This window comes from Halichoerus grypus, chromosome 3 (genome assembly GCF_964656455.1).
Source record: "Halichoerus grypus chromosome 3, mHalGry1.hap1.1, whole genome shotgun sequence".
Classification (NCBI taxonomy): domain Eukaryota; kingdom Metazoa; phylum Chordata; class Mammalia; order Carnivora; family Phocidae; genus Halichoerus; species Halichoerus grypus.
This window is the reverse complement of record NC_135714.1, coordinates 142,727,342-142,751,788: the sequence shown is the minus strand read 5'-3', so window position 1 is coordinate 142,751,788 and position 24,447 is coordinate 142,727,342. Positions and strand designations below refer to the sequence as shown.

At 33.1% G+C, this 24,447-nt stretch overlaps 1 protein-coding gene and 2 pseudogenes across 1 annotated transcript in view; all 3 read right to left on the bottom strand.

Annotated features, from left to right (window-relative positions):
• Positions 1–11,747: 11,747 nt before the first annotated feature.
• On the bottom strand, positions 11,748–12,515 carry LOC144381278 (protein FAM217A pseudogene; annotated as a pseudogene).
• Positions 12,516–12,517: 2 nt separating this feature from the next.
• On the bottom strand, positions 12,518–16,489 carry LOC118548272 (protein FAM217A pseudogene; annotated as a pseudogene).
• Positions 16,490–20,955: 4,466 nt separating this feature from the next.
• Positions 20,956–24,447, bottom strand: part of TLL1 (tolloid like 1) — a 209,546-nt gene continuing 206,054 nt past the window's right edge. The window contains exon 21 of the mRNA XM_078069414.1: positions 20,956–24,173. Coding sequence (XP_077925540.1) covers positions 24,039–24,173 — 135 coding nt within the window. The 3' untranslated portion in view covers positions 20,956–24,038. The remainder of the gene's footprint in view (positions 24,174–24,447) is intronic.

The window sequence follows — 24,447 nt, the reverse complement described above, 5'->3', positions numbered from 1 at the left end:
ACATGTAATGAGCTATTACAAAAGGGCAGGGAAGACATGACGATAACTTACACAAGTTCAGTAGCAATAGTGATGGAGAGAAGCAGACAGATGGAGAGACGTTTAGGAGTTAATATTGACAAGACTTCATACTGAAGTGAATATGGAATGTAAAGCAGAAGGATTTCTAATATTACACCTAGGACTAGGTCTTACACAACTAGAGATGAAATATCATCATAAAAACAGAGTACACTGAATCTTCTTTTTTTTTTTTTTTAAGTAGGCTCCATTCCCAGTGTGAAGCCCAAGGCAGGGCTCAAACTCACAATCCTGAGATCAAAACCTGAGCTGATATCAAGAGTCAGATGCTTAACCGAGTCACCCAGGTGCCCCCAGAGTACACTGAATCTTGACTTCAGTTTGGATCTATTGAGTTCGAGGTGCTTTTGAAGTAGCTAATTGACAGTTTGATACTTAGATCAGAGGCATAATAAAGCAGTCTGAACTGGCTATGTAAGTGTGGAAGTTAGCAGTTCCATATGAGGATGGGTGACTAGAAAAATAGTTTTAAATGAAAATAGAACTAGAACTAAGACCTGAGGAAGTCCAGGGATATTATAATCTTATCACACTGATACACTAATTCGTATACTAGTACATTTACCTCATATTTGTTTAAGTCAACTCTTAAAAATCCACATTAATAGGAAACAGGGATGGTGGACATAGATAACCCCATCTGGAAGAAGCAAGACAGAATGTCTTAAAACATGTTATAAAATAGCTTTATTATAAGTGTATTTTTTAATTTTTTGAGTATGGTTGACACACAATGTTACATTAGTTTCAGATGTACAGCATAATGACAACTCTATACATTATGTTATGCTCACCCCAAGTCTAGCTACCATCTGTCACCATACAACACTCTTACAATATTATTGACTGTGTTCCTTAGGCTGTGCCTTTTACTCCCATGACTTCCTCATTCCATAACTGGAAGCTGGTATCTCCTCTCTTTCACCCATTTTGCTCATCCCTCCACCGCTTTCCCTCTGGCAACAATTGGTTTATTCTCTGTATTTATAGCTCTGATTATGTTTTTGGTTTGTTTACTCATTTGTTCTTTTAAGATTCCACATATAAGGGAAATCATATGGTGTTTTGAATAATTGTTTCCACTACTGAGAAATTAAGTGCACTTGATGATTAACTGTGACAATGTTCAGGATTGTATCACTGACCTTCTTCCTTATACCAACGAATATCACAATTTGGTGAGTCTGTAATCAAAGAAAAATTATCTGACTATTCACAGTTGGGCTTCACTTGGTTTATTATTCTGAAATGCAAAATTTTAAAATACATTCTGACTGTCTTTAACACTTTCCTCAAGCTTATTTACACACACATCTTAAAGAAATTTTAATATGTTAACAACCATAAGAGTAATGCAGCTATAGACCTTCATTGCATGCAAGTTCTCAGGAAAAAAAGAAAATAGCACTACATTAAATGAATATCCGAGGCAAAATAGCTAAATTATAGTTTGTGAAAGACTGTGGAAGATTGAGAATGAACGAGGTAATTAATACTCTTTACATTAAATGTGACAGTTTTTCTATTTGTAAAAATGGATAATATAATAGTATTTATCTTATAGGATTTTTCTGAGGATTAAGGAAATTAATATAATTAAAGATCTTGAAATAGTGCCTGACACATGGGAAGAGCTTAATAATATATAATGGAGGATTATGGCATGTTTTTCAGTAAACTAATGCATATTTTTAAGGAAATAATATTATTTTTTAAATCTTCTTCAACTAGAAATTAATTTTAGAAAAAAATAATCAGGAAATGATTGATTCCAATTCATCAGTAGTTGGAGATAATATTAAACTTTACTGAAAATAAAATATTCAGTGAAAAGTAAATTATCATGAGGAATTTACATAAAATTTAAAATATGTTTGGACAACTAAATACAGTGAGTCATCATTAATGCAATAATTAATTGGTTTAGTTTAATAAAAACTAGCTAGGATAGACCATCTATTATAACAGGGATAACTATTATACCTAATATATGTGGATAGATAGATGATAGATTGATGACAGATTAGATAAATAGATGATAGATAGATAATAATAATGATGATGATAGATGATAGATAGATAGATAATGATAGATAGGTAGATATAGATTGATATGGATATGGGTATAGGTATAGGCATTTCCCTAAGGATAATCAACTATTTTAATAGGAATAAGAGGGAAAATTTGAATGTTGACTATGTAAAATAAAAGCATTGTGTTAATATTAAATTTTCTGAATAATATAGTTGTACTATGACCTTTATAGGAGAATGCATTTGTTCTAAGGAGATAAAAGCTAAAATATTTAGGAATAATGTGTTGTGTGCAACTTACCTCTGAATTATACACACACATATATTCACAAAGAAAAGGAAATCAAATGTGCTAAAATGTTAACATTTAGTGGACCTAACAATAGAGAAACACAAAGGAAAACATAATAAAGCAAAATAAACAGCACAATTTTCTTCCAAAAACTATACCAATCAGTTATGTGCCTTAGCATTTTATTAAGTCATTTATATTAATACCTTTTCAATATTTCTTACATATCCATATCTTCGATATTAAAATGTGAACTCTTTCTGTCTATACATAACATTCCCTGTACAATGCATTACAAGCAGTAGGGACTTAAAAAATACTCATTTTATTAATTAACATCCATTGCATCAATAACCATTTAAAAGGGATTAGCATAGGATTTCATCAGATGCATAAAGATTTAGAATACTGTAGTGGACACTGTCATTGTTCTGTCTGAATCGTCTTTTATTTTACCCATTCTGCTAGCCTTTCCTTTGCTACTACTGTATGCTTTTTGTTTCCAATGGCTCATATCTGCAACTATCTTCCAAGAACTGGCCTTGATCTATTGACCAACTTTACCCCCAAGTGAAGCCAGAAAATCCAGAAGCAGGAGTACCTGGGAGTTTACCTCCCAACTCACCTCCTTAGGATGGCCCTTAGCTAATGACTAATCAATGGGCCAGCATGAACATCCAGCAATCTTGATTCAGGATGAGAATCACTCTTAAATGTATTTTACATTCTATAAATTCCCTGAAGTTGGATCCATCCCTGGTCTTCTTTTATTTAGCTTTTCCTGCTCTCTTTCTTGGCTTTCTCCTGAGAACACTTTTTTGGGGGGTTTTGTTTGTTTGTTTGTTTAAAGATTATGTATTTATTTTTTCAAGAGAGTGAGAGAGAGAGAGAGAGCCTGGGGGAGGAGGAGCAGAAGGAGAGGGACAAAGAGACGCTGCACTGAGTGCCGAGCCAACGTGGGGCTCAATCTCAGGAACCCGAGATCATGACCTGAGCGGAAACCAAGTCAAACACTTAACCGACTGAGCTACCCAGGCATCCCATGGGAACACTTTCTTAATATAGCCCTTATAACCAAACCTTTATCTCAAGCTCTGCATCATTCTAAGACAAATATATTTCATCACAGATTTTACCTTTTTTTTTCTTGTACTTTTGTACCAAATTGAGCATCTTATAAGTCCCCTGAGTAGATGGTAAATTAGCATTCCTCCCAGATAGCAATAATTTCAAAACAGTGTATATATATTTGGACCTTTCTTCTCCCATATTAAGTTTTATTTTAACAAAACATTGCCTCCCAAAGAAATACAAATTCATACTCAAAAGCCTTAGACAAGATAATCTCTTAAAAATGTGGCAGATGGAAAGATTATACTTTAAAAAATGCACAGCAAAAGTTAAAATAGATCCTCTTCGCCCATGTATCTTTCAAAAGTTCCATATCTCATTAAAATTCTCTTGTTCTCACTCTTTTCCAGCTCTGCTCACACAAAACTACTATTCAATGATGTCCCAGCTCTGCCCTGACTCTACTTCTCCCATCTTCTAGCTATTTCCTAATACTGCATGCACACACACCCACATACGCACACAAGTATAACATATATAAATATATATACATTCATATAGATTTCATTTAATTATGTTTGTATATACTGATTTTAATGCAGTATTTGTTTAGTTTAAATAATGTAATAAGCATTTCAATTTCCAACCATAATAGCCAAGTATTATACCTCTGCCCTGAAAATTTGAAGCCCCTTATATTAAGAAAAGATATAACTGAGGTTAACTATTTTTCTGATTCCTATACATAAATTCTTATTTGAACTTAATTCAGAAAAAAAATTTAGCTGCTTACTAAGATACATTAAATAAAGAAAAATAAGTAAATAGTGATTGGTGAGAAAAATAAAAGAATATGGGGAAGACATATATAATGGAGCATGGAGAGGAACTAGTTTTATTATAAAGGACAAATTAATCATGGGTGTGAGAGAGCGAAGGAAGGAGGGAGGACCAAGCATTGCATGTTGCTTGCTGCCTGCATTTTCCCTTGCAAGTTTCCTTTATGCACCAGGATAGACATGATTACAAAACACATTGTTTCTTCAATGACATCACTTAAATATGAGAGTTTCTATATCTTTTCTCTCATTTAAATTGGCATAACTCAGGAAAAGAGACTATGGAAATGGGATAATAGCTTTTTAAAAAGTCATACTAATAAACTGGTGTCACCCAGCACCCAAGATTAAACATCTGTCTCTTCACCTAGAAATGTAAAAGATGTAGATTATGTAAAGTTTACATGTTTTATTACTCCATAATACCTTATCCTTAAAGATCAGAGTTATTAAAGAAGAATGTGGTATCTGCTGAGGAAAATTTTACAAAACATACTAAAATATTCTCAATACTTTTAAGTTGTTTGAAAATTAATATTTGACTGGTAGTAGCTTTAAACATATATTTTCCCAAGTTAATCCGTATATCCAGTGATATATGTCTTCCCCATAATCGTTTATTTTTCTCACCAATCGCTATAATTATAGAAGATTGCAGATATGCTAGGACTTATACAGAAGCAACCAGCACAAAAGCAAACAAACGAACAAAGCAAAAAAAAAAAAAAAAATGCTGTTGCCTGGAAAGGGATCTCCTTTTTCCCCACCCACTAGCACTCCCAGCTGTTTAGACCTTGGCCCCAATATTTTTCGAGACTAAGAAGCTTTCTTGCTATAGTCATCAAACCACTTATGTTTCAGGGTTTGCTTATTTGTTTGTTTGCTTAGTCTTTTGTAGTATCAAAAACAGCCGGAGTCAAATGGTCTTATAACGAGAAATATTACTTCGCTGCGGATCCTGAGATAACAAGGACAATATTCCTCTCATTTCTATTTAGCTCAGAAACATTATAAAGAACATTATAAGAAAAGGTGGAAAAACCTAGGCAACACTAGGATGCTGGCTTTAAATCTATTCTAGCTGGCAACAGCATGTGTTTACTACTAAAAAACATTTTCTTTTGAGAACTCTAAGAAGCAAATAGGAAGGAAAATTAAAAAACAACCACTTTGACTTTTTTCAGGTCCAAAATGTGGTAAACATCTCTAATGATTAAACCAACTGTAAACAATACCTTCACACATCTTTTTATTTTACTTTCATTTTTTTCCTAGATGCATGCCTCAAAGGATGCCTTCATTAGGTAAATGCCAGTAGAAATATAATTAATGCCTCAATTGAAATAAAAAGAAAAGTGTTGAGGCACCTGGTTGGCTCAGCCGGTTAAGTGTCTGACTCTTGGTTTCGAATGGGGTCATGATCTCAGGGTTGAGAGATCCAGCCCCAAGTAGGGCTCCATGCTCAGTGCAGTATCTGCTTGGGATTCTCACTCTCTCCTTCTCCCTCTGCCCCTCCCCCTACTTGTGTGCTCTCTCTTTCTCTCTCTAAAATAAATAAATAAGTTTTTTTAAAAAGAAAAAGAAAAGTGTCAATTACTGAAAGGAAATCTAACAATTTTTATTTTAGCAGCTTTTTGTGTTTGGAAGGTTTCCTAGAAAATTTATGGTGATATTATAGTAGCTAAAGTCACAAATTAAAAACTCAAAATAAGATTTCACTAGTTTCCCCAAAAATAATTAGCATACAGTTTTCTTTAATTTATACATATTGTTTTTAGGCTTATTGAAATTATTGTTTCCTCTAATTGTTTTGTTCTAAATTTTAAAAGAAAAAATTATAATGCAGATTAGAAAAGGAGACTAAGAGTAATACTTAGTAAGAGAAATACCACTAAATGCATAGAATTATATCATGTTAATACAATTTTTTCCTAATATAAACACTTATTATTTCATGGTGGTATATACATGTATTTCTTAACATTAAATGACTCATTACTCGAGAGCTTCATCATAGGTGAGAAAATAATTTTTGGAAACTTAATATTTATACTGTGAATGTTTTGGATTAAAGTATAGCATAATTAGCATAGCAAGATGAAAATAAGAAAAAAACTGATAATTTCATTTGTGTTGTCTCCCATGAAAATAATAAAATATGACACAAAAAATAACAATAGGATCACATGAATCAAGGACATGAGATACTGTGATAGACATCTTCTAAGGTAGCTTCCATTGATCCCTCCCTGTTTGATCCCTTCTTGACTGTAGGCTAGACCTCATCATTAACTTCTAATGAGGGAATATGGTAAAAATAGTGGAGTGTCACTTCTGAGATTAGGTTATAAAAAGGCTCTAAATTATGTCTTGACTGTATTCTCTCACTCTCTTGCTCACTCAGAGAAGCCAGCCAGCATGTTCTGAGATGCCCCTTTGGTTTTTTGTGTTTTTTTGTGTTTTTTTTTTTTTTTTTTGAGATGCCCTATTCAAAGATACACATGGCTAACAACTGAGGGAGGGAGACCCTGGCCAACAGCCAGTAACTGAATCTTGCCAGCAACCACAGGAGTGAGCCTAGAAGTGGCTTCTACCCCAGTCAAGCTTTCAGATGAGATCACAGGCCCAGTCAACACCCTGATTGGACTCTTGTGAGGGACTTTGAGATAGAGGTACCCTGGTAGCCTCACCTGACTCCTGAATCACAACAACTATGAGATAACAAATGTTTGTTTTAAGCCACCTCATTTTAGAGTAAATTGTTATGCAGCAATAGATAACTAACATAGATGCCAATTGCAAACATATTGGGTATGGTGGATAGGTGTTCTGCATCTATGCCCATATTCTTTCATAAATTACTAAATTGCTAGAGCTGTAAAATTAAAAACTACGTTTGCTAGGGTTCACTGCAAGTTGATGTTTTGAATGTAATTAAATTTTGCTAATTAGAAGCAATTTACTGAAATTTGGCAGGCAAAAACTAGATAGAAGTCATATTTCTGCTACCATTTTCAGCTTTGCAGCTTGGTCATGGATAGGTGAAGATTTTCTGCAGCAGTGTTCTAGGGTATAGTCTCTGGTTTCAAAGGGGTCAAGTGGTACTAATGGCCATGGAAGTCCCATCTTCAATGGCCATGTGCTCTTGAACTCAACAGCTCAACAGGTAGTCAGTCTCCTGGCTCTTTTGCCCTTTGGATACGCACAGGCAGCAGCTCCCCCAGCAGATCAGTTTCACGCAGTTCAGGGAGGTCTGACTGGCAGCCTGTCAGGAGCCCACCCCTCCAGTCCTTCCCACGGTTACACCAATTAGTTCTCCTTCTGCTTAAAATACCCAACACAGTTTCTACTTCCTGCAATAAACCACATCCATGCTTGACCATACACTTATAAAAAGCAGAGGCTATATCAATTGTGGTTTTTTTGTTGTTGTTGTTCGACAGCTATTTGTTTCCATGGTACACTTGTGTGAGGTCAGCTCTATGTGATACTGAAATACTGAGTTCATTTGGCTAATTTAATAAAACTTGTTTGCTCCCCAAAATTGTATTGATTACTTTCTTTTTATTATTAGGAATCTCTTTTCTCTCATAGTTCTTCACCTCCAGACACTAATTCTTAGTCCTTTCCCTTCATCATAAGCCCCCCAAAATTGAGAATTTATTCCATACAACTTAATACAAATGAATAGATATAGTTCTAAAAATCTCTGACAAGGCAATTTCAGGTTTCCTGAAGGTTAAATTATGTTCATTCCGAACTTCTTATCTATTCAATTTTGCAAGGTTTCCACTGAGATCTTGATCCATTTTTGCCAGAAATATTATAGGAACAAAAAAAAAAATCTCATTTTGGAAAAAAAATGGAAGTAAAAATGTGGTAATTTAGCTTTATTCTTTTTTTTTTTAAAGACTTTATTTATTTATTTGACAGAGACATAGCGAGAGAGGGAACACAAGCAGGGGAGCAGGAGTGGGACAAGCAGGCTTCCCACAAAGCAGTGAGCCCAATGCGGGGCTCGATCCCAGGACCCTGGGACCATGACCTGAGCAGAAGGCAGACGCTTAACGACTGAGCCACGCAGGCGTCCCTAGCTTTATTCTTTATTAAACAAATCCTTTTACATTTACTGATTAAATAGAGATTGATAAACTAGCCCTTTCTAATGGTGAAAACCTTTCTCTTCATTCACACAGCTTAAAGCCAGTTAAGAAAATTATTTACTTAAAAATGGAAGTACAAATTTTTGTCATTATCGCAGAAAATCAAATTTATTAGCAGGCTGTAAAATGAGCTCATGGTTTTATCCCAAATTTGCCCCTTATAACCTAGAAAAAAAAATGAGGCAAACAGAAAAAAGAAAAAGAGAAAGAAGTTTCTTGTTTATTTTACAAAAGTAATTTCTGTAATGTAACTAAACTAAACTAAGCATGTTTATGAAGGTAAAAGGATAGCATTTTCCATATTCATGATTATTAGTGTCAAGTCCATTCTTATATCAGTTATACTGTAATAATTTCATACTAGTGTTACTCAGATAATATCCCAGATCCTAGAGTGACAGATGCTCATCTTCTGAATAGACCCTTCCTAGTAAAACAGGTAATTCAACCCAATTTAATTCAATCCCATTTCACTTCAATTCAAGCCAATTCTAAATATTGGAGGTTTTTATTGTGCAATTCTTGTACAGGGAAAAAAATAATAATATCCACTGACTGCTCTCAAGAATCACAAAACCTTACACTGGAAAAAAAAAATCAGTATAAGAATAAATGAAATCAGCATGAAAAGTAATTTGGTGGCACCCAGCGAAGGGCACTCAGTATAATTTTCAAAACCTCTACTGTAGTGCTTTTAAAAGTACATTATCTGATGACAAAATCTATATATTCAACCACAATATGGTTCTAAATTGATTTATTTTGTCACTCTCCACAGGATTTCTTGAAGGAAACTATAGCATAAAATGAAATTTATCTTCATTCTTCATAGATAACATGCTAACAGAAATATTTTACAATCTCTGTTATTTAGAATACTCTTCTTATATTCTATCAAATAAAATCTTGATCTCATTAAAAATCAAAAGGACAAAAAAACATGTATGGGAAAGGAAGAATTCTCTATAGAATTATCAATTTCAAAATGCTGTTACCTTGAAGTTAAGACAACCCTTTGTAAAAAGCTAAAACTAAAAAATGATTCAAATATACTTCACTTCTGGATTCCCATTTGAATTTTCAGCTTCTGATATATAATTAACTGAACCTACCACAACAGAACTCTTAACTGTATTTTTTTTGTCAATTATCTTCCATGAACAATTATCATATTTTCCTATTATTTATTCTTATTTTAATAATTATACTGTTTGTTGTCATTTCTCTTCTAACATATAACTTCTTTTAGGATATGGATTTCTTGTAATTTTCTCAAAAAATAATTGTTCTTTCAAAATTTCCAATTTCCCTACAGTCGTGTTCTGTAATTAGGTATTTGGTCATACTATTCATTTAACATTTTCTCTCAAGAATATTTTGGCAAAGATTAACAGTCATCCTCTACACAGATTCATAGCTTCTCACCCAGAATCAAGAATGAGGTAAAACCTGGAACAGAATGTTGAAGAAGCAGAACATAGGTTTTTGTCTGTCTGAGCATTTGGCCCCTCAAGTCCTGGCTCCCCTGACAGGTCTCAGATGACTTCAAAAAAGAATTGTTTTCTTTTAAAAAATATCATCCCATCTCTGTGAAAATCCATTGGAATTTTTCCATTTATATTCATTGATATGGACTGAATTGAACCTGTATATTGCTTTGGGTAGTATGGACATTTTAACAATATTAATTCTTCCAATCCATGAGCACAAAATATTTTTCCATTTATTTGTCTTCTTCAATTTCTTTAATCAATACCTTATAATTTTCAGTGTACAGATCTTTCACCTCCAGTGTTGTTTATTTCTATGTATTTTATTCTTTTTGACGTATTATAAATGGAATTGTTTTCTTAAATTCTCTTTCTGATCTTTCACTATTGGTGTATAGAAATGCAATTGATTTTTGTAAATTGATTTTGTATCCTGCAACTTTACTGAAATTGTTTATTAGTTCTAATAGCTTTTGGTGCAGTCCTTAGGGTTTTTTTGTGTGTAATATCATGTCATCTGCAAATAATAACAATTTTACTTCTTCCTTTCTGATGTGAATGCCTTTTATTTTGTTTCTTGCCTAATTGCCCTGGCTAAGACTTCCATATTATGTTGACTATAAGTGGCAAGAGTGGGTCTCCTTGTCTTATTCCTGATCTTAGAAGAAAGCTTTCAGTGTTTCACCATAGAGTTTATTGTTAGCTGTGGGTTTGACATATGTAGAGGTATTTTTTCTTTGTACCCAGTCTGTGAAGAGTTTTTATCATGAATACATGTTGAATTTTGTCAAATATCTTTTCTGCATCTATTGAGATGGTCATATGATTTTTATCCTTCATTTTGTTAATATGCTGTATCACATTTATTGATTTGCAGCTGTTGAACTAGCCTTGCATTCTGGAACAAATCCTACTTGATCATTGTGTATGATCCTGTAATATGTTGTTTAATTTGGTTTGCTAATATTTTGTTGAGGATTTTTGCATCTTTATTCATCAGGGATATTGGCCTGTAATTTTCTTTTCTTGTAATATCATTGTCTGGCTTTAGTATCAGAGTAATGCTAGGCTCATAGAATGAGGGTTTTTTGTTGTTGTTTGTTGTTTTATTTCCAGTATAGTTAACATACAGTGTTATACTAATTTTAGGTGTATAATCTAATAATTCAACAATTCTATACATTACTCTGTGCTCATCATGACAAGTGCAGTCTTCAGTCCCCCTCACTTGTTTCACCCATCTCCCACCCACCTCCCCTCTGGTAACCATCAGTTTGCCCTCTATATTTAAAAGTCTTTTTTTTTTTTTTTTGGTTTTTCTTTTTTTGTAAAATGAGTTTGGAAATGTTCCGTCATTTTTTTTATTTTTTTGGAAGAGTTTGAGAAGGATTGGAATTAGTTCTTTTTTAAATATTTGATAGAATTCACCACAGAAGCCATCTGATTCTGAGCTTGTCTTTGTTGGGAATTTTTTTTAAATCAATTATACCATTTATTGATGATGGAATTATACTGGAAAACAATCACAACAAAAGAACAATCTTTTGAATAGAACAGTTTATTTAGTGAAATATTTCTTTGAAACATAAAATGCAAAAGACTGTCAAGTATGTCAGTATGGATGCCTGTGGATTTATATATAGACATTCTCAGTCATGATTTTCACAAGTTTCACTCCATATCACATCAAGTAATTGTTTTGTGTGTGCATGTATGTGCGCATGTTTAATGCCTGTATCTCAGAATGATTAATTGCATTTTTGCTGGGCTTCTTGGAATAGATTTGCTTACACTGAGATGTATGAAAGCATTATTTTTGGTCAGTGGGTGTGCATTTCTCTTTAGCTATAAACTAAGGTGATAAACAGTTTAATTTCTGAATTTAGAATAGTCTGTTCAATACTATGTCTTTTTGGTAAAGTTTTGTGTTTGCGTGTGGTTTTATTTTTGGTTTTTGGTTTTGTGTTTATGTGTGTGTGGTTTTTTTGTTTGTTTGTTTTGTTTTTGTTTTTGTTTTTGTCCTTGGTGCCTTAATTTCTTCCCTTTGCTTATCAGGGAAAGACAGAGGTATAGGAGAAACTGATATTGGAGACCCAGTGGCAAACATCTTGCTAAAACCATTTTAACCGGTTGTTTGGATAGTAATCGGCTTGGTTGAGAGTTCTTGTCATGGATTTCAAATGGAGCTTTTGGTATTCATATAGTCATAATTTGCAATCTATTGTTTCGTGATGGATGAACTTTTTAAGGGTGATGGTTTAGAATTTCATTTATATTTGTCAACATTGTTCCAATTACATTTGGAAGCATTTTGTTCAAGGTTGCCAGAAACAAAATTGGTTGTTTTTTTTTTTTTCTTTTTTCTTGACCTTTATCTACACACGTTGTCTGAAGACTCAAAGAGTCAGGAAGTTTTGGCCATCTCATTTTGGGTATAGCTTTGAAGGGAGAGTGTTGTTCAGTAACTACTGAAGCACAAAAGATTGTTGTCTTGGCCTTTTTGTATAGTCACATGTTGTATTCTTTCCATTTCCAATAAATGAATAATCAAATGTTCAATAGTTTTCTGGATATTCCAGAAAATTCCCTATTATTCCTTGCTTTCCAATTTTCGAACTTTGAGAGGGCTAATTTGTGCAAGTCCGAAGTATCAAAATGAAGAGGAAGGAAAATCAGGATATGGAAAAATTCTTCAACATTTTCTATTGTTTTTGGCTTTATGTTCAGGTCCATCTTTTAAAAATATCTGAATAAAGTATCATTTGCTTTTTTATTTTCAGATGAATCACTTTGATCTCTTAAATTTTCTTTCACACTGCTATATCCATATGTCAAATTCTAATTTGGAGCATTTAAAGTTTCAACACTGTAGTCGTTTTCTGTAGTTGAACATGAATTAGTGTGAGGGTCATTTTTTTGTCCTTAAAAAAGTCTCCACAAACATAGGGCCAGCAGAGACCTAATGCATTTGCAGTCCAGGGTAAGAACAAACTTGCTTATCAACTGAAGCATTTGTTAGTGAGTGGCTCAGAGTGAAGAGATTTATGGGATTAGTGATTCCTAGTTTCCATTGATGATTTTCTGAAATCTCTGTTCTCCATGATAGTTCCTTCATTAAAGGATAACTCCATAACTGAAATAGCCATTGTTTACCATTCTGTGTTCTTTTGTGAGCATGTTCTGACAAATTAAGCTCTAACACCAGTTGTTAGATGGAATTTCCAGGTGGTTCTGCACTATCTCTTCTAGGTAGGAGGTTTTTATTTTCAGGAACAGCTACTTCTGAATCCAAATTCCAGTGAGATACATTCTCATGAGAGATGTTTGACACACACAGGTTGGTGCCACATTTCTATTTCTTCTCCTTGTTTTTTCCCCAGTTCTTTGAAATCCCCATGGCCCATATGTTATCCCCAGCATTGTCTCCAAGGACACTGTAGCTTTCAACCCCGGGCCCTTGCACATGGGCCGGGTGAATGGCTTGATGGGAGCCCGCTCCACCTGGGCCTTCCTGCAATGGGAGTACAGGGAGGGCAGTGGGCATTGGCTCCCTCAGCTGTGGACAGCCTGCCAGACCTGCAGCCGCCGCAGGGTAGATGTCAGCCTGGGGCCCAGGGTAGGCCCAGCAAGACCAAACTTGGCTGTGGCTGGGATTCTGCAGGCTTCCCCAGAGGCCGGTGGGAGGTTTTTGATTATTAATTCAATTTCCCGACTAGTCATTGGTCTGTTCAGAAGAGAAATTTCTTCAAGCTCAGTCTTCTTAATTCAGTAGATTATATGTTTCAAGGAATTTATCCACTTCTTCTAGGTTGCCCAATTTGTTGGCATATAATTATTTCTAGAAATCTCTTATGATTCTTGTATTTGTATGGTTATCAGTTGTAATATCATCTTTTTCATTTATAATTTTACTTATTTGAGTCTTCTCTTTTTTTCTTGGTAAGTTTAGCAAAGGTTTGTCTATTTTATCTTAAAAGTAAAAACAAAACAAAACAAAAACAGCTTTTAGTTTCATTGATCTTTCTATTGTCATTTTAGTCTCTTTCATTTATTTCCTCTCCAATCTTTGTTTTTTCCTTTCTCTGATAACTCTGGGCTTACTTTTCTTCTTTCCTTAGTTTCTTAAGGTGTAAATTAGGTTGTTTATTTGAGATTTCTCTTTTTTCTTAATGTAGGTGTTTATCACTATAAACTTCCCTCTTAGAACTGCTTTTGCTGCATCCCAAAAGCTGTGTTGTTGTGATTCCATTTTCATTTGTCCTGTGATATTTTTTTATTTCTCTTGATTTCTTCTTTGACCCATTGATTGTTCAGGATGTTGACTAATCTCCACAATTATTAATTCTGGTTTTCTCTCATAATTGATTTCTAGTTTAGTACCACTGTGATTGGAAAAGATGTTCATATGATTTCAATCCTCTTAGATTTATTAAGGGTTGTTTTGTGGCCTAATATGTGATCCATTCCAGAGGATGTTCCTTGTGTGCTTGCAAAGAATGTATAACCTACTGCTGTTGGTTGAAATGTTCTATACATATCTGTATGTCCCTCCCATCTAACATGAAGTTCAAGTCCAGTGTTTCCTTACTGATTTTATAGCTGGATGATCTGTCCATTGTTGAAAGTGGGGTATCACATTCCCTGCTGTTATTGTATTCCTGTCTACTTATCCCTTTTGATCTGTTAATATTTGTTTTACATATTTAGATCCTCATATATTGATACATAAATATTTATAATTATTATATCCTCTTGATGAATTGACCTCTTTACCATTAAATAATGACCTTTTTTGTCTCTTCTGACAGTCTTTGGCTTAAAGTCTATTTTGTCTGGTATAAGTATAGGTACATCTGCTTTCCTTTGGTTTCTATGTATATGGAATATCTTTTTCCTCCCTTCACTTTCAGTCTATGTGTATCTTTAAAGCTGAAGTGAGTCTCTTATAAGCAAGATATAGTTGGGTCTTGTTTTTAAATCCATTTAGCCACTGTATGTCTTTTGATTAGGGAATATAGTCCATTTATATCTAAAGTAATTATTTATAAGAATCTACTTACTATTGTCATTTTGTTCATTGTTCCCTAGTTGCTTTGTAATCTCTTTTGTCCTTTCTTCCTCTCTTGCTTTCTTCTTTTGTTATTTGATAATTTTCTATAGTAGTACACTATGATTTCTTTCTCTTTACCTTTTGTATATCTATTATAGGCTTTTGCTTTTTGGTTACCATGAGGTTTATGTAAAACATCTTCTATTTATAACAGCATTTTAAGCTGATAATAATTTAACTTCAAATGCATAGTATCACTTATATGTGGCATCTATAAAAATTGAACCCATAGAAACAGAGAAGAAAACAGGTTGTCAGGAGACAGGAGAGAGAAATAGGGAGAGGTTGATAAAAATGTACAAATTTTAAGTCTTAAGATGAGTAAGTTCTGAGGATGTAATGTATAGCATGGTGACTATATTCTATAACACTGTAGTGTATAATTAAATTTACTAAGGAGTAAAACTTAAATGTTCTCTCACACACACAAAAGTAAATATGTGAAGTGATGGATGTGATAATTCAATGAGGGGAATCCCTTTCATAATGTATACATATTTCAAAGCATCACGTTGTACACGTTAAATATCTTACAATTTTATTTGTCAATTATATTTGTCAATAAAGCTGAAAAAGTCACCCTACTTTTCTATGTGTTCTTGATAGAATATATTAGTTTGCAGCAAGCTATTCTATCATAATTCTAAATAGAAATCAAAACAATTTAATCAAGCAGAATAAATCGTTTACTTAATGGGAAAGTTAGTGGCTTTTCTTTTTTTAAGGGAGACTTAGTTTTGAATATATTAGTATTCAAAATGATAAATATTAAAACAAAAATCTGAATTATAATTACTTTTTAAAATTTAAAATGTAATGGGTATATCAACTCCTTTTCAGATATATTTTCTTTATCACAGACACAATGTGATCTTGGAAAAATTATTTAATTTATTTTCTATTCAAGTTCCCCAACTGTAAAATTGGAATAATACTTACCTCACAAGCTATTGTGCACTCTAAAAATGCTGAATCTGAATTAAAAATCAACATAGATATACATTAATTATGGTATCTTATTTAAGAAATCTTTGAAAACATGTTTTTTAAATAACAGATTTATTAATGTTGATCTCCTTCAGGAAGAGCTAGAGGGGAAAAGGAGAAACAGGAAAATGAGGAAATGGTCACTTCAAGTTGAGAATTTTATTTTTGCACAATTTATGGTATATAGAAACTTTCATTTTTAAAATTTAGTTAAATATTTAATTCTTATGATTGTGAATTTAAAAATCTTAAAGATCACAAAATATGTTACACATCACATGCACTTATATTCTCAATATTATGTCATTTTATACATTACCAGTTGTCTATTTATTGTCTTTCAATTCAAAATATGTTTTTTCATTGCCCACTGTGGCAAGTGGAGCTGGTACCTTTTCATATTTGTCCTTTGCTAGCCTCATGTTAAGCTCTGTCCAGGCAAAGCACTAGATGACATTACCGGAGGAAAACAGAAAAACACCAGGCAGATACATGTTTTAAATTTTAAATTTTACATATTGTTTTGGCCATCTTATTTTATACTTTCCATTTTCTTTATTTTTTATGTAATTTCCTCCCTTTTTTTAAGCTATCCTTAATATTTATTATTTTAAAATTTCTTTTCCCTCTCTGTCGGTTAAAAGTTATTTATCCTGCTTCTAGTCTTTCGGTTACCCTTATAACTTTACTAGGTATTTAACAAAGTATAAAGTTAATCCTCTCCTCAAACACTATGAGGAACTTAGAACCCCTCAATCCAACGATTCCTCTTTAATTGTACATAATATTTTCTCATAATTAATTCCACTTCCTCTTCAAATTAGTCATTGCTATTATTTTTATAGTATTAATATCTTTTAAATTGGTACATAATCACCAATTACTTTGATCACTATTCTTTCTTATGTATCACTCACTCCTGTTTTCATTTTTCTTCTAGAAGAAAATCCCTTTAACAATGAGTATCTAGGGGCGCCTGGGTGGCTCAGTCAGTTAAGCGTCTTGCCTTCAGCTCAGGTTGTGATCCTGGGGTTCTGGGATCAACTCCCACATCCAGCTCCTCGCTCAGTGGGGAGCCTGCTTTTCCCTCTTCCTGCTCTGCCTGCTGCTCCCCCTGCTTGTTCTCTGTCTCTCTCTGACAAATAAATAAAATCTTAAAAAAAAAAAAAAAACAATGAGTATCTGTTAGTGGTAAACTTTGTTTTCACTAATCTGAAATTGACTTAATTCCCATCTGTAACTAGTAGTTCAACAGAGTACAAAAATTTAGATCAACAATTATTTACTATAAATACCTTGAAGACTTTATTTCAAAATGTATACACTGTATTTCTGAAAGTAATTCCTTCTAGGTAATCTTTTCTTTGGTTGCTTTTAAGATGTTTTTCTTTAACTTTCTGTTATTCAATTTCAGTACTCTGTGTCTGGGTGTAGTTTTCCTTTTATTTATTTTGTTTGGGAACTTACTGAATATGAAGATACACATCTTCCAAAAGTTCCGAGGCATTTCAGATATTGTCTATTCAATATTTTATTTTCCTCCGCTCTCTATATTCACATTTTAAACTCCTAATATATATCGAATATTCACATTCTATTCCGTATCTCTAAATATATTTTCTCATCTCTTTGTCTCTCTCAGCTTAAACTCTCCTAGTTCATGAATTATCGGCAGCTGTACCTAATCTAAATTTAAATTTCAATTACTGTATTTTTTTGTTTCTACAAATTCAACTTATTCTTTTTATTTTTTTTTAATTTTTTTATTGTTATGTTAATCCCCATATCAACTTATTCTTTTTAAAAATCTCAGTATTTTGATAGTGTCTATACCTTTTCCACATATTTTCTCTTTCTTTTTTTAAATCATTTTACTCTACATGTGATAATTCTAGTATCCAATGTTCTAAGTCTAATTATGCTACTTGTTATTTTGGATTACTCTTACCTAAACATTTTATAATTTTTTATTGTGGCATCACATCACATTCGATTAAGCATTATCTGTAGGGCCACAATATTGCAAGTATATGCCCATAGAGTGCTTTTATATGAGTATGCTCTTGAGAGGTCTGAGTATCCCAGGGATTTTACCAACATTTAAAACATAGATGTTGACTTGGAGAAGGAAGCAAATAGTGAGGCAGTGAGGCATTTCACTGTCCCACAAGTCATACTGCAATTGCAAAACATCCCTTTTCCACCAATTAGGCCAGCATTGATTGGATATTCAGGGTTTCAAGAATCTTAATGTGTATCATAATAAGAATTAGAATTTATCAAGCACTATAGGTGCTGGCCATTGGTAGTGCTTTTTGTAAGTTATATTGTTTAGTTCTATTTGTTAATTACATGAACATCAGAATTTTGATACGCTATGCCACCCTCATCATCCATCTTAAGAATGAATAATTTACGAGTTAAAAATACAAGTGATTGATGGAAAAAAAGAGTTAATTTCAGAGAACAATTGAAATTTTAAAAAGAACAATGCAAGTAAGAAGATAGAAAACCAAGGATAAGGAAAGGTTGATGTTAATGCTTGTCTCAAAATGCAAACCAGGCTATTTGGAATAATGTCCCCAGAATGGCTGTAAAATACAAATGCATGTTTTATATTGCAATTTTGACACTTTGTGATTGCTTTTAATTAATGTTTATCTCTTCAACTAGAATTTAACCTTCACAAAAGCAAAAATTGTGATTTTTTTCTTTTTCAACCTTTCATTAAATTTTTAGTACTTAGCACAGTGCTGAGCATATTTGAAGGAATTAAGCAAATATTTATGGAATGAAGAAATAAATGAAATAAATGAGGGAATAAACTATATGGTTGTAATATGTCTTTTGGGTTGAAAATGACAAAACTTATGAGGACCCTTTACTCCCAGGGAATTCAAACACAAATAACAGACATTCAGTGGTATATAAAGGACTTTAACAAATTTATTAGATCCTTGTAGAAAATTTTCTTGTAATTTACTTTGATTTTTAATTATAGCCTCCTAAAGAATGTTCACTAAATATTCTTTTAGGGTAGCTTTATCTAAACTTTATTACCTATAATACTTTCACTTTGTCTTTTCTGGCAATCTTCCTGTTTAAATAATTTAATGACATTCCTTGAAATAAACCCCTCCCCCTGACCTCAACCTTATCAACAGTATTTTAGCATTTAGCTGTCATTTCTGTGAGTCACTGATTCTGACATAAAAATATCATGAAGGAATATAAATGCACTTCTACATTTTGATTGAAAATTATCATTTTTAACTAAATTTCTAGTAGTTACTCTTTTAAAAATATTCCTAATTGAGCTTTTGACAGATATGAGATTTGTCAGTTCTTAGATATGTTGAATGGTTAAATATTTGACTAATATAATCACCCTCTAATATTTAATAGAAGCAGCACCATTGGATCTGGTTTTTTAAATGTAATTTGTAAAATACACTGAAGCATTAAGCACGTTTATAGTATTATAAGTTGCTTTGAATAGCCTTAGTTGCTATTTTTATTTCAGATGCAAATATGCCAAAAGCTTGATAGTTGGGCAAAAATGAAATGCTATATAACTGGTTTCTCAACTACACAAACAACATAGGTAGGCAGAGCTCAGTAAGAGTGGAGGGATTGGTGAAGCTAGTATTTCTTGTATTCACATAGAAATAACACATAATAACACAAGTAATTTCATTGTTTACTCAACACCTCCACCCTGGCAGCTAAGGCAAGACCAGGTACCAGGACCTTTTGTCCACATGTCTTAAGCTGCATGTTGGCTTCTTAAGTCTTCAATCTTCATCTGCTTTAACCCAGGTATGTTTCCAGCTCAAGTTTTCTAAAGTTAGAAGTTGATTTTACGGTTTTAATTTTTTATTTAAAATATTGGATGAGAGGGAAGTTGCATATAGTGAGATGTACTCAGGGCCCTATAAACTTTTTGGAATCATTCTGCATAGTCTCTGCACAGGAGTTGACTAGAGTCACAGGGCAAGCCTGGACACAGGCTCAATATACTGGTGCAGGGCTGAAAAGAGGGGGAGGTTGTGGCTGGACAATGAAAAAAGTTGATGTCAACAGAAAGTTTGGAGACTAATAATAATATCTCACAATGTATTAGATCCATCCATTACATCAATTATTTCTTAAGCTAATGACAATGTGTCTTAATTTTATAATAATAACACTAGAGATTAACAGCTAACTGTTCATTGGTGACCATTTACTATGCAATGAAGCATAAAAAGCTTTAACTCATTCACAGACCAGCTTTTTGTTTTCTTTTTGATATGCTCATTTTACATAATTTTTCTTATAAAATAGAAGGCATTACTTCAAGTTATAAACTTTAGAAGGTAATTATTTTTTCCTGTTTACTTCCTCCCATGCCAGATTTCACAAGTGGTATTAAAGGTTTTCCAAAAAGCAAGTTTTATTCCCATTGTCACTAAATACAATTTCCAAACATTTTGAGAACTGCTTTAAGTAAGTTATTTTTAAATGTCACACATAGCTATAGTTTACTTTTAAAAAGTAATATTTACCCTTATGAAGAATAATAATTAGTCATTAGATGTGCTTTTAGAGATTTTCTATATGGGAGAGCAAAATTTAATATTTGAGGCTTACCATCAAAAATACAGGAGCAAAAGAAACCAAATAAAAAAGACTAAGAGATTTAAAAACAAAATTGGACAGAATATGAACCTGATACTGTGATATATTAAAATTAGTCATACATAGCAAAAATCCAGCCAATACGGGAAGGGGACATTTGGAGACTTTGGAAATACTATTGCTGTTTCTCATACAATTTTTTTAAATGTTGTTTTGTGAAATTATGCTAAGTCATGATCTCATTAATAAAGTAGATTAATATTCAAAATTGACTTGAAAAATAATTTAATAAAATCATATTAAGTAGGAGCAGTTTTTTTCTGTGTATAGTCAGGATTGTATAGGAGTTAGAACTTTGGCAAATAGAGAGCACAACCAGTATACTGATGTAGGGGTTGAAAATAATTTACAAAATTAATTTAATAAAATGTTTAAAACAGTAACTAACAATTATTAACAAAATAACAACAAAGCTGTTTGTACTTGCATTTAACAACACATTTAAGCCAAAATTGAATTAATATAAAAATAATATGCAGCGAATTGATATCTGACATAAGATACAATAAAAATTAATGTTCACATTGAAGACCTGAAGTTGCAACATCTCTATATATGCCTTCTAAATATCTTTTCACTTTCATTTCTCGGTTGTGTTGATTGCAGCTCGTTGTGACCTAATAAGATGTCAATTGTAATACCCAGAATATTTCTTGAAGTAGAACACTACATTTCCCCTACTACGCCAGATAAAATAATTTAATGTATTTATTTTAACAAAAGGTCCATCCGTGATTACTAATTCTGAACTACAGAGTAGGTGTTTGTTTGTTTGTTTTTAATTTCTAGCACTACCTGTGGTTCTTAAAGATATCTACAGTTGATATTCGAACTGTCATGCTGTTTCTGAAAAGAACAATATATTTATCCTGAAGGGTTTACTGTAATTCACCCTTAAAATTTACTTTATGTGGAAATGTCTCATCATAAAAACATGTCTACTATTTATATATGTCAAGATTGATTCTACTACATTTTGTAGAACAAGCACAGATTTTTATATCAGACAAGCTGGGTTTCAACATCTAACTTTACACGGTGACCCTGGGAACATTACATACCTTCTATGAGCCTCCATTCCTGAACTACAAAGTGAGAACATCACAATTATCAAAGGGTAGCATAAAGTTTAGAAAAAAGCTAGTGCCCTGTGCCTCGTACTGGGCGAGGCATAGCGTAATCCACTAGGTGTGAATGGTATTTTTTCCTCTCTTTCCCATTGCTGATATATTTGGCTAATTGAAGATTAATGAAAAAATATAGAAGTTACTGGAATAAATCAGCTCCACTAAAAAAGCTCATTACATTGCAGGCAATAGTTACACATTCCCAAAGTAACATTGAGTAAGATCAAAAGACTGGTTTTAAAAATGTATTTACATATTGTAATTCATATGCAAGAAAATATTTTTCAGGGCAACAATGACAAAAAAATGAATAAACTACACCTGTGTGTATAGTGTAATTTTGTAAAAATAAAGAAAAATACCCAATTTTATTAAATGTCAGATGTTCATGGACAGGTAACAGAAACAAATCTACTTCATATAGCAATCTACATCAACATTAAAACATATCAAAATAGAGTTTCTGTAAAGGAAAAAGTCTTTTTTTAATGGTGTGGATAATAATTAGAAGTTCCCATTATTTGTCCATGAAACCTCCTAAGAAAGGTGCTACTTCAGACAGGATTCTAGTAGAACTTGGCACATAAATTGTAACTTTTCCACCACCCACTGCTTTTCACCTTCTTGTAGCTTCATTCACTCAGACAACCTCACATATACATAAACAATATTAAAAACACGCATGGCTTTCAAGCAGAAAATTCATTTTCTACAACAAAAGCAGGTCACCATATTTATACCCAATGTTCTCAGTCATGGAAATGGATTTTCCTCACAGAGCTGCTAATTAACATACGTTGCTTTGCTCAACCTTTCAAAAAGTGTGTCTCTAGGAGGATCTGTTTGATCATGTGCAAGAATTCTAAGGCATTATAAGTAATTGTTCCACAGGACAAGTGCTGCCCTTGCAATGATACACTCTTGATACCCTTAGCAAGTCTTTAGTCTTCAAATGCCACCAGACAGACATAGGGAGACATTCATAGTCTACAGGTGGTTGGCTCAAAGGTCAAAAACTTTGTTTAAAAAAAACGTTTATGGAATAGCACCATAGAAAGTCTTTCAGAAACAAATCTTTTTTTCCAACATTGCATTTTTTTAACTGAATCCCAAGAAGAGAAAAAAAAAAAAAAAAGAAGAAGAAGAAGAAGAGAGAGAGACCTTTCAATGACTACACAGCCTACTTCCACTTCACTTCATTTTTTTTTTTAAATACAACATTAACCATAACAACATCAGCAATAACAACTACAACAGATCAACAACAGAAAAGACAATAGCAGCACTGGTGACTTGAGAATGGGCCATCCAGGCAGTCACTTGGAAGAATTCTGTTCACACCTGTTGGGAGTTCTCTCATGAAGTTCCCAAGACATCACAACGCTTCTTAAATTTGGTGTGAAAAGGCAGCACTTTCACTGAAAGAACTTGAGTTTACCGATCAACTGGGCATTTTCCAGCACTTAAATAAATGATGCCTAGAGTTTAACTGCAGTAATAGACACTATTGGCATTTCCAACTTGTCAAAACGTCAGTAAAATGAAGTGGTCTCAAGATCATTCGTGTTTCAAAGAGGTGAATCTGGCCTGCAAGTGAAAATAATGAAGCTGAAATATTCCAGTTTCCAAACTTCCGGACACGCCCACATTTAAAGTACAAACCGCCCTCAAAAGACTCCCGTTTCGCAACATCCCATATGGATCTGTATCCAAGATACAAAGCCAAAGCAATCATCCTAAGATACAAGAAGAGGGTTTTTCAGTTTATGACCTGCAAGATCATTTGATTTCTCCCAAATCTTGAAAAATTGTCAAAAAGAAACACTCTACAAGGTCACAGACCCTGAATCGAACTGTCTGAATGGCAAGGCATCTCTGTCAAGCTGTGAACAAAATCTTCTGGAGTCTTCCTTGAAGTTACATGATGCCTTCTCACCAGCTTTATTTATATTTATACCATCAAGCATGGAGTTTCAATATCTTGGCAATGTTGATCAGAGTTGGCTTGAAAACTTCTCTTTTAGTACAGAGATAATCCTGTTCTTACAGTCTTCTTCTGGTCAAACTCATTATATAAAACATTTGTGCTAATATCTTCATTTAAAAAAAATACGTCTTCTCTCCATTATGCACATTCCTTTATGTTTTGATGGAGGTTTTGGTGTTATTTTTTGGTATGCATAGTATCTGGATATCTAATGCTTTTGTATCTTATATGAAATCCTTTCTTGTTGATTGTGTCATCAGTGTGAAAATGAATTAAAACCGCATCCCCAATTGAATAGATCTCTTCTGGTGGCTGAAGACAAAAACAAACAAACAGGCAAATAAACAACAGAATGAGCACTTTTTTCCTTCAGTGTAATTCATGTTTGTTTGGGATTTTTTTTGGGGGGGTATATGATTTAATCCTCCCAACAACCTTGAAAAGTGGGTATGAGTGACTTCTTCATCTTACAGATGGGCAAACTTGAGTTTCAGAGAAGCAAATGACATGCTCAAGATCATAGGCACTGATATAGCTGGACTTGGAACATAAGTCTGTTTCCAAGTTCTGGAACTTGGTGGGTTTT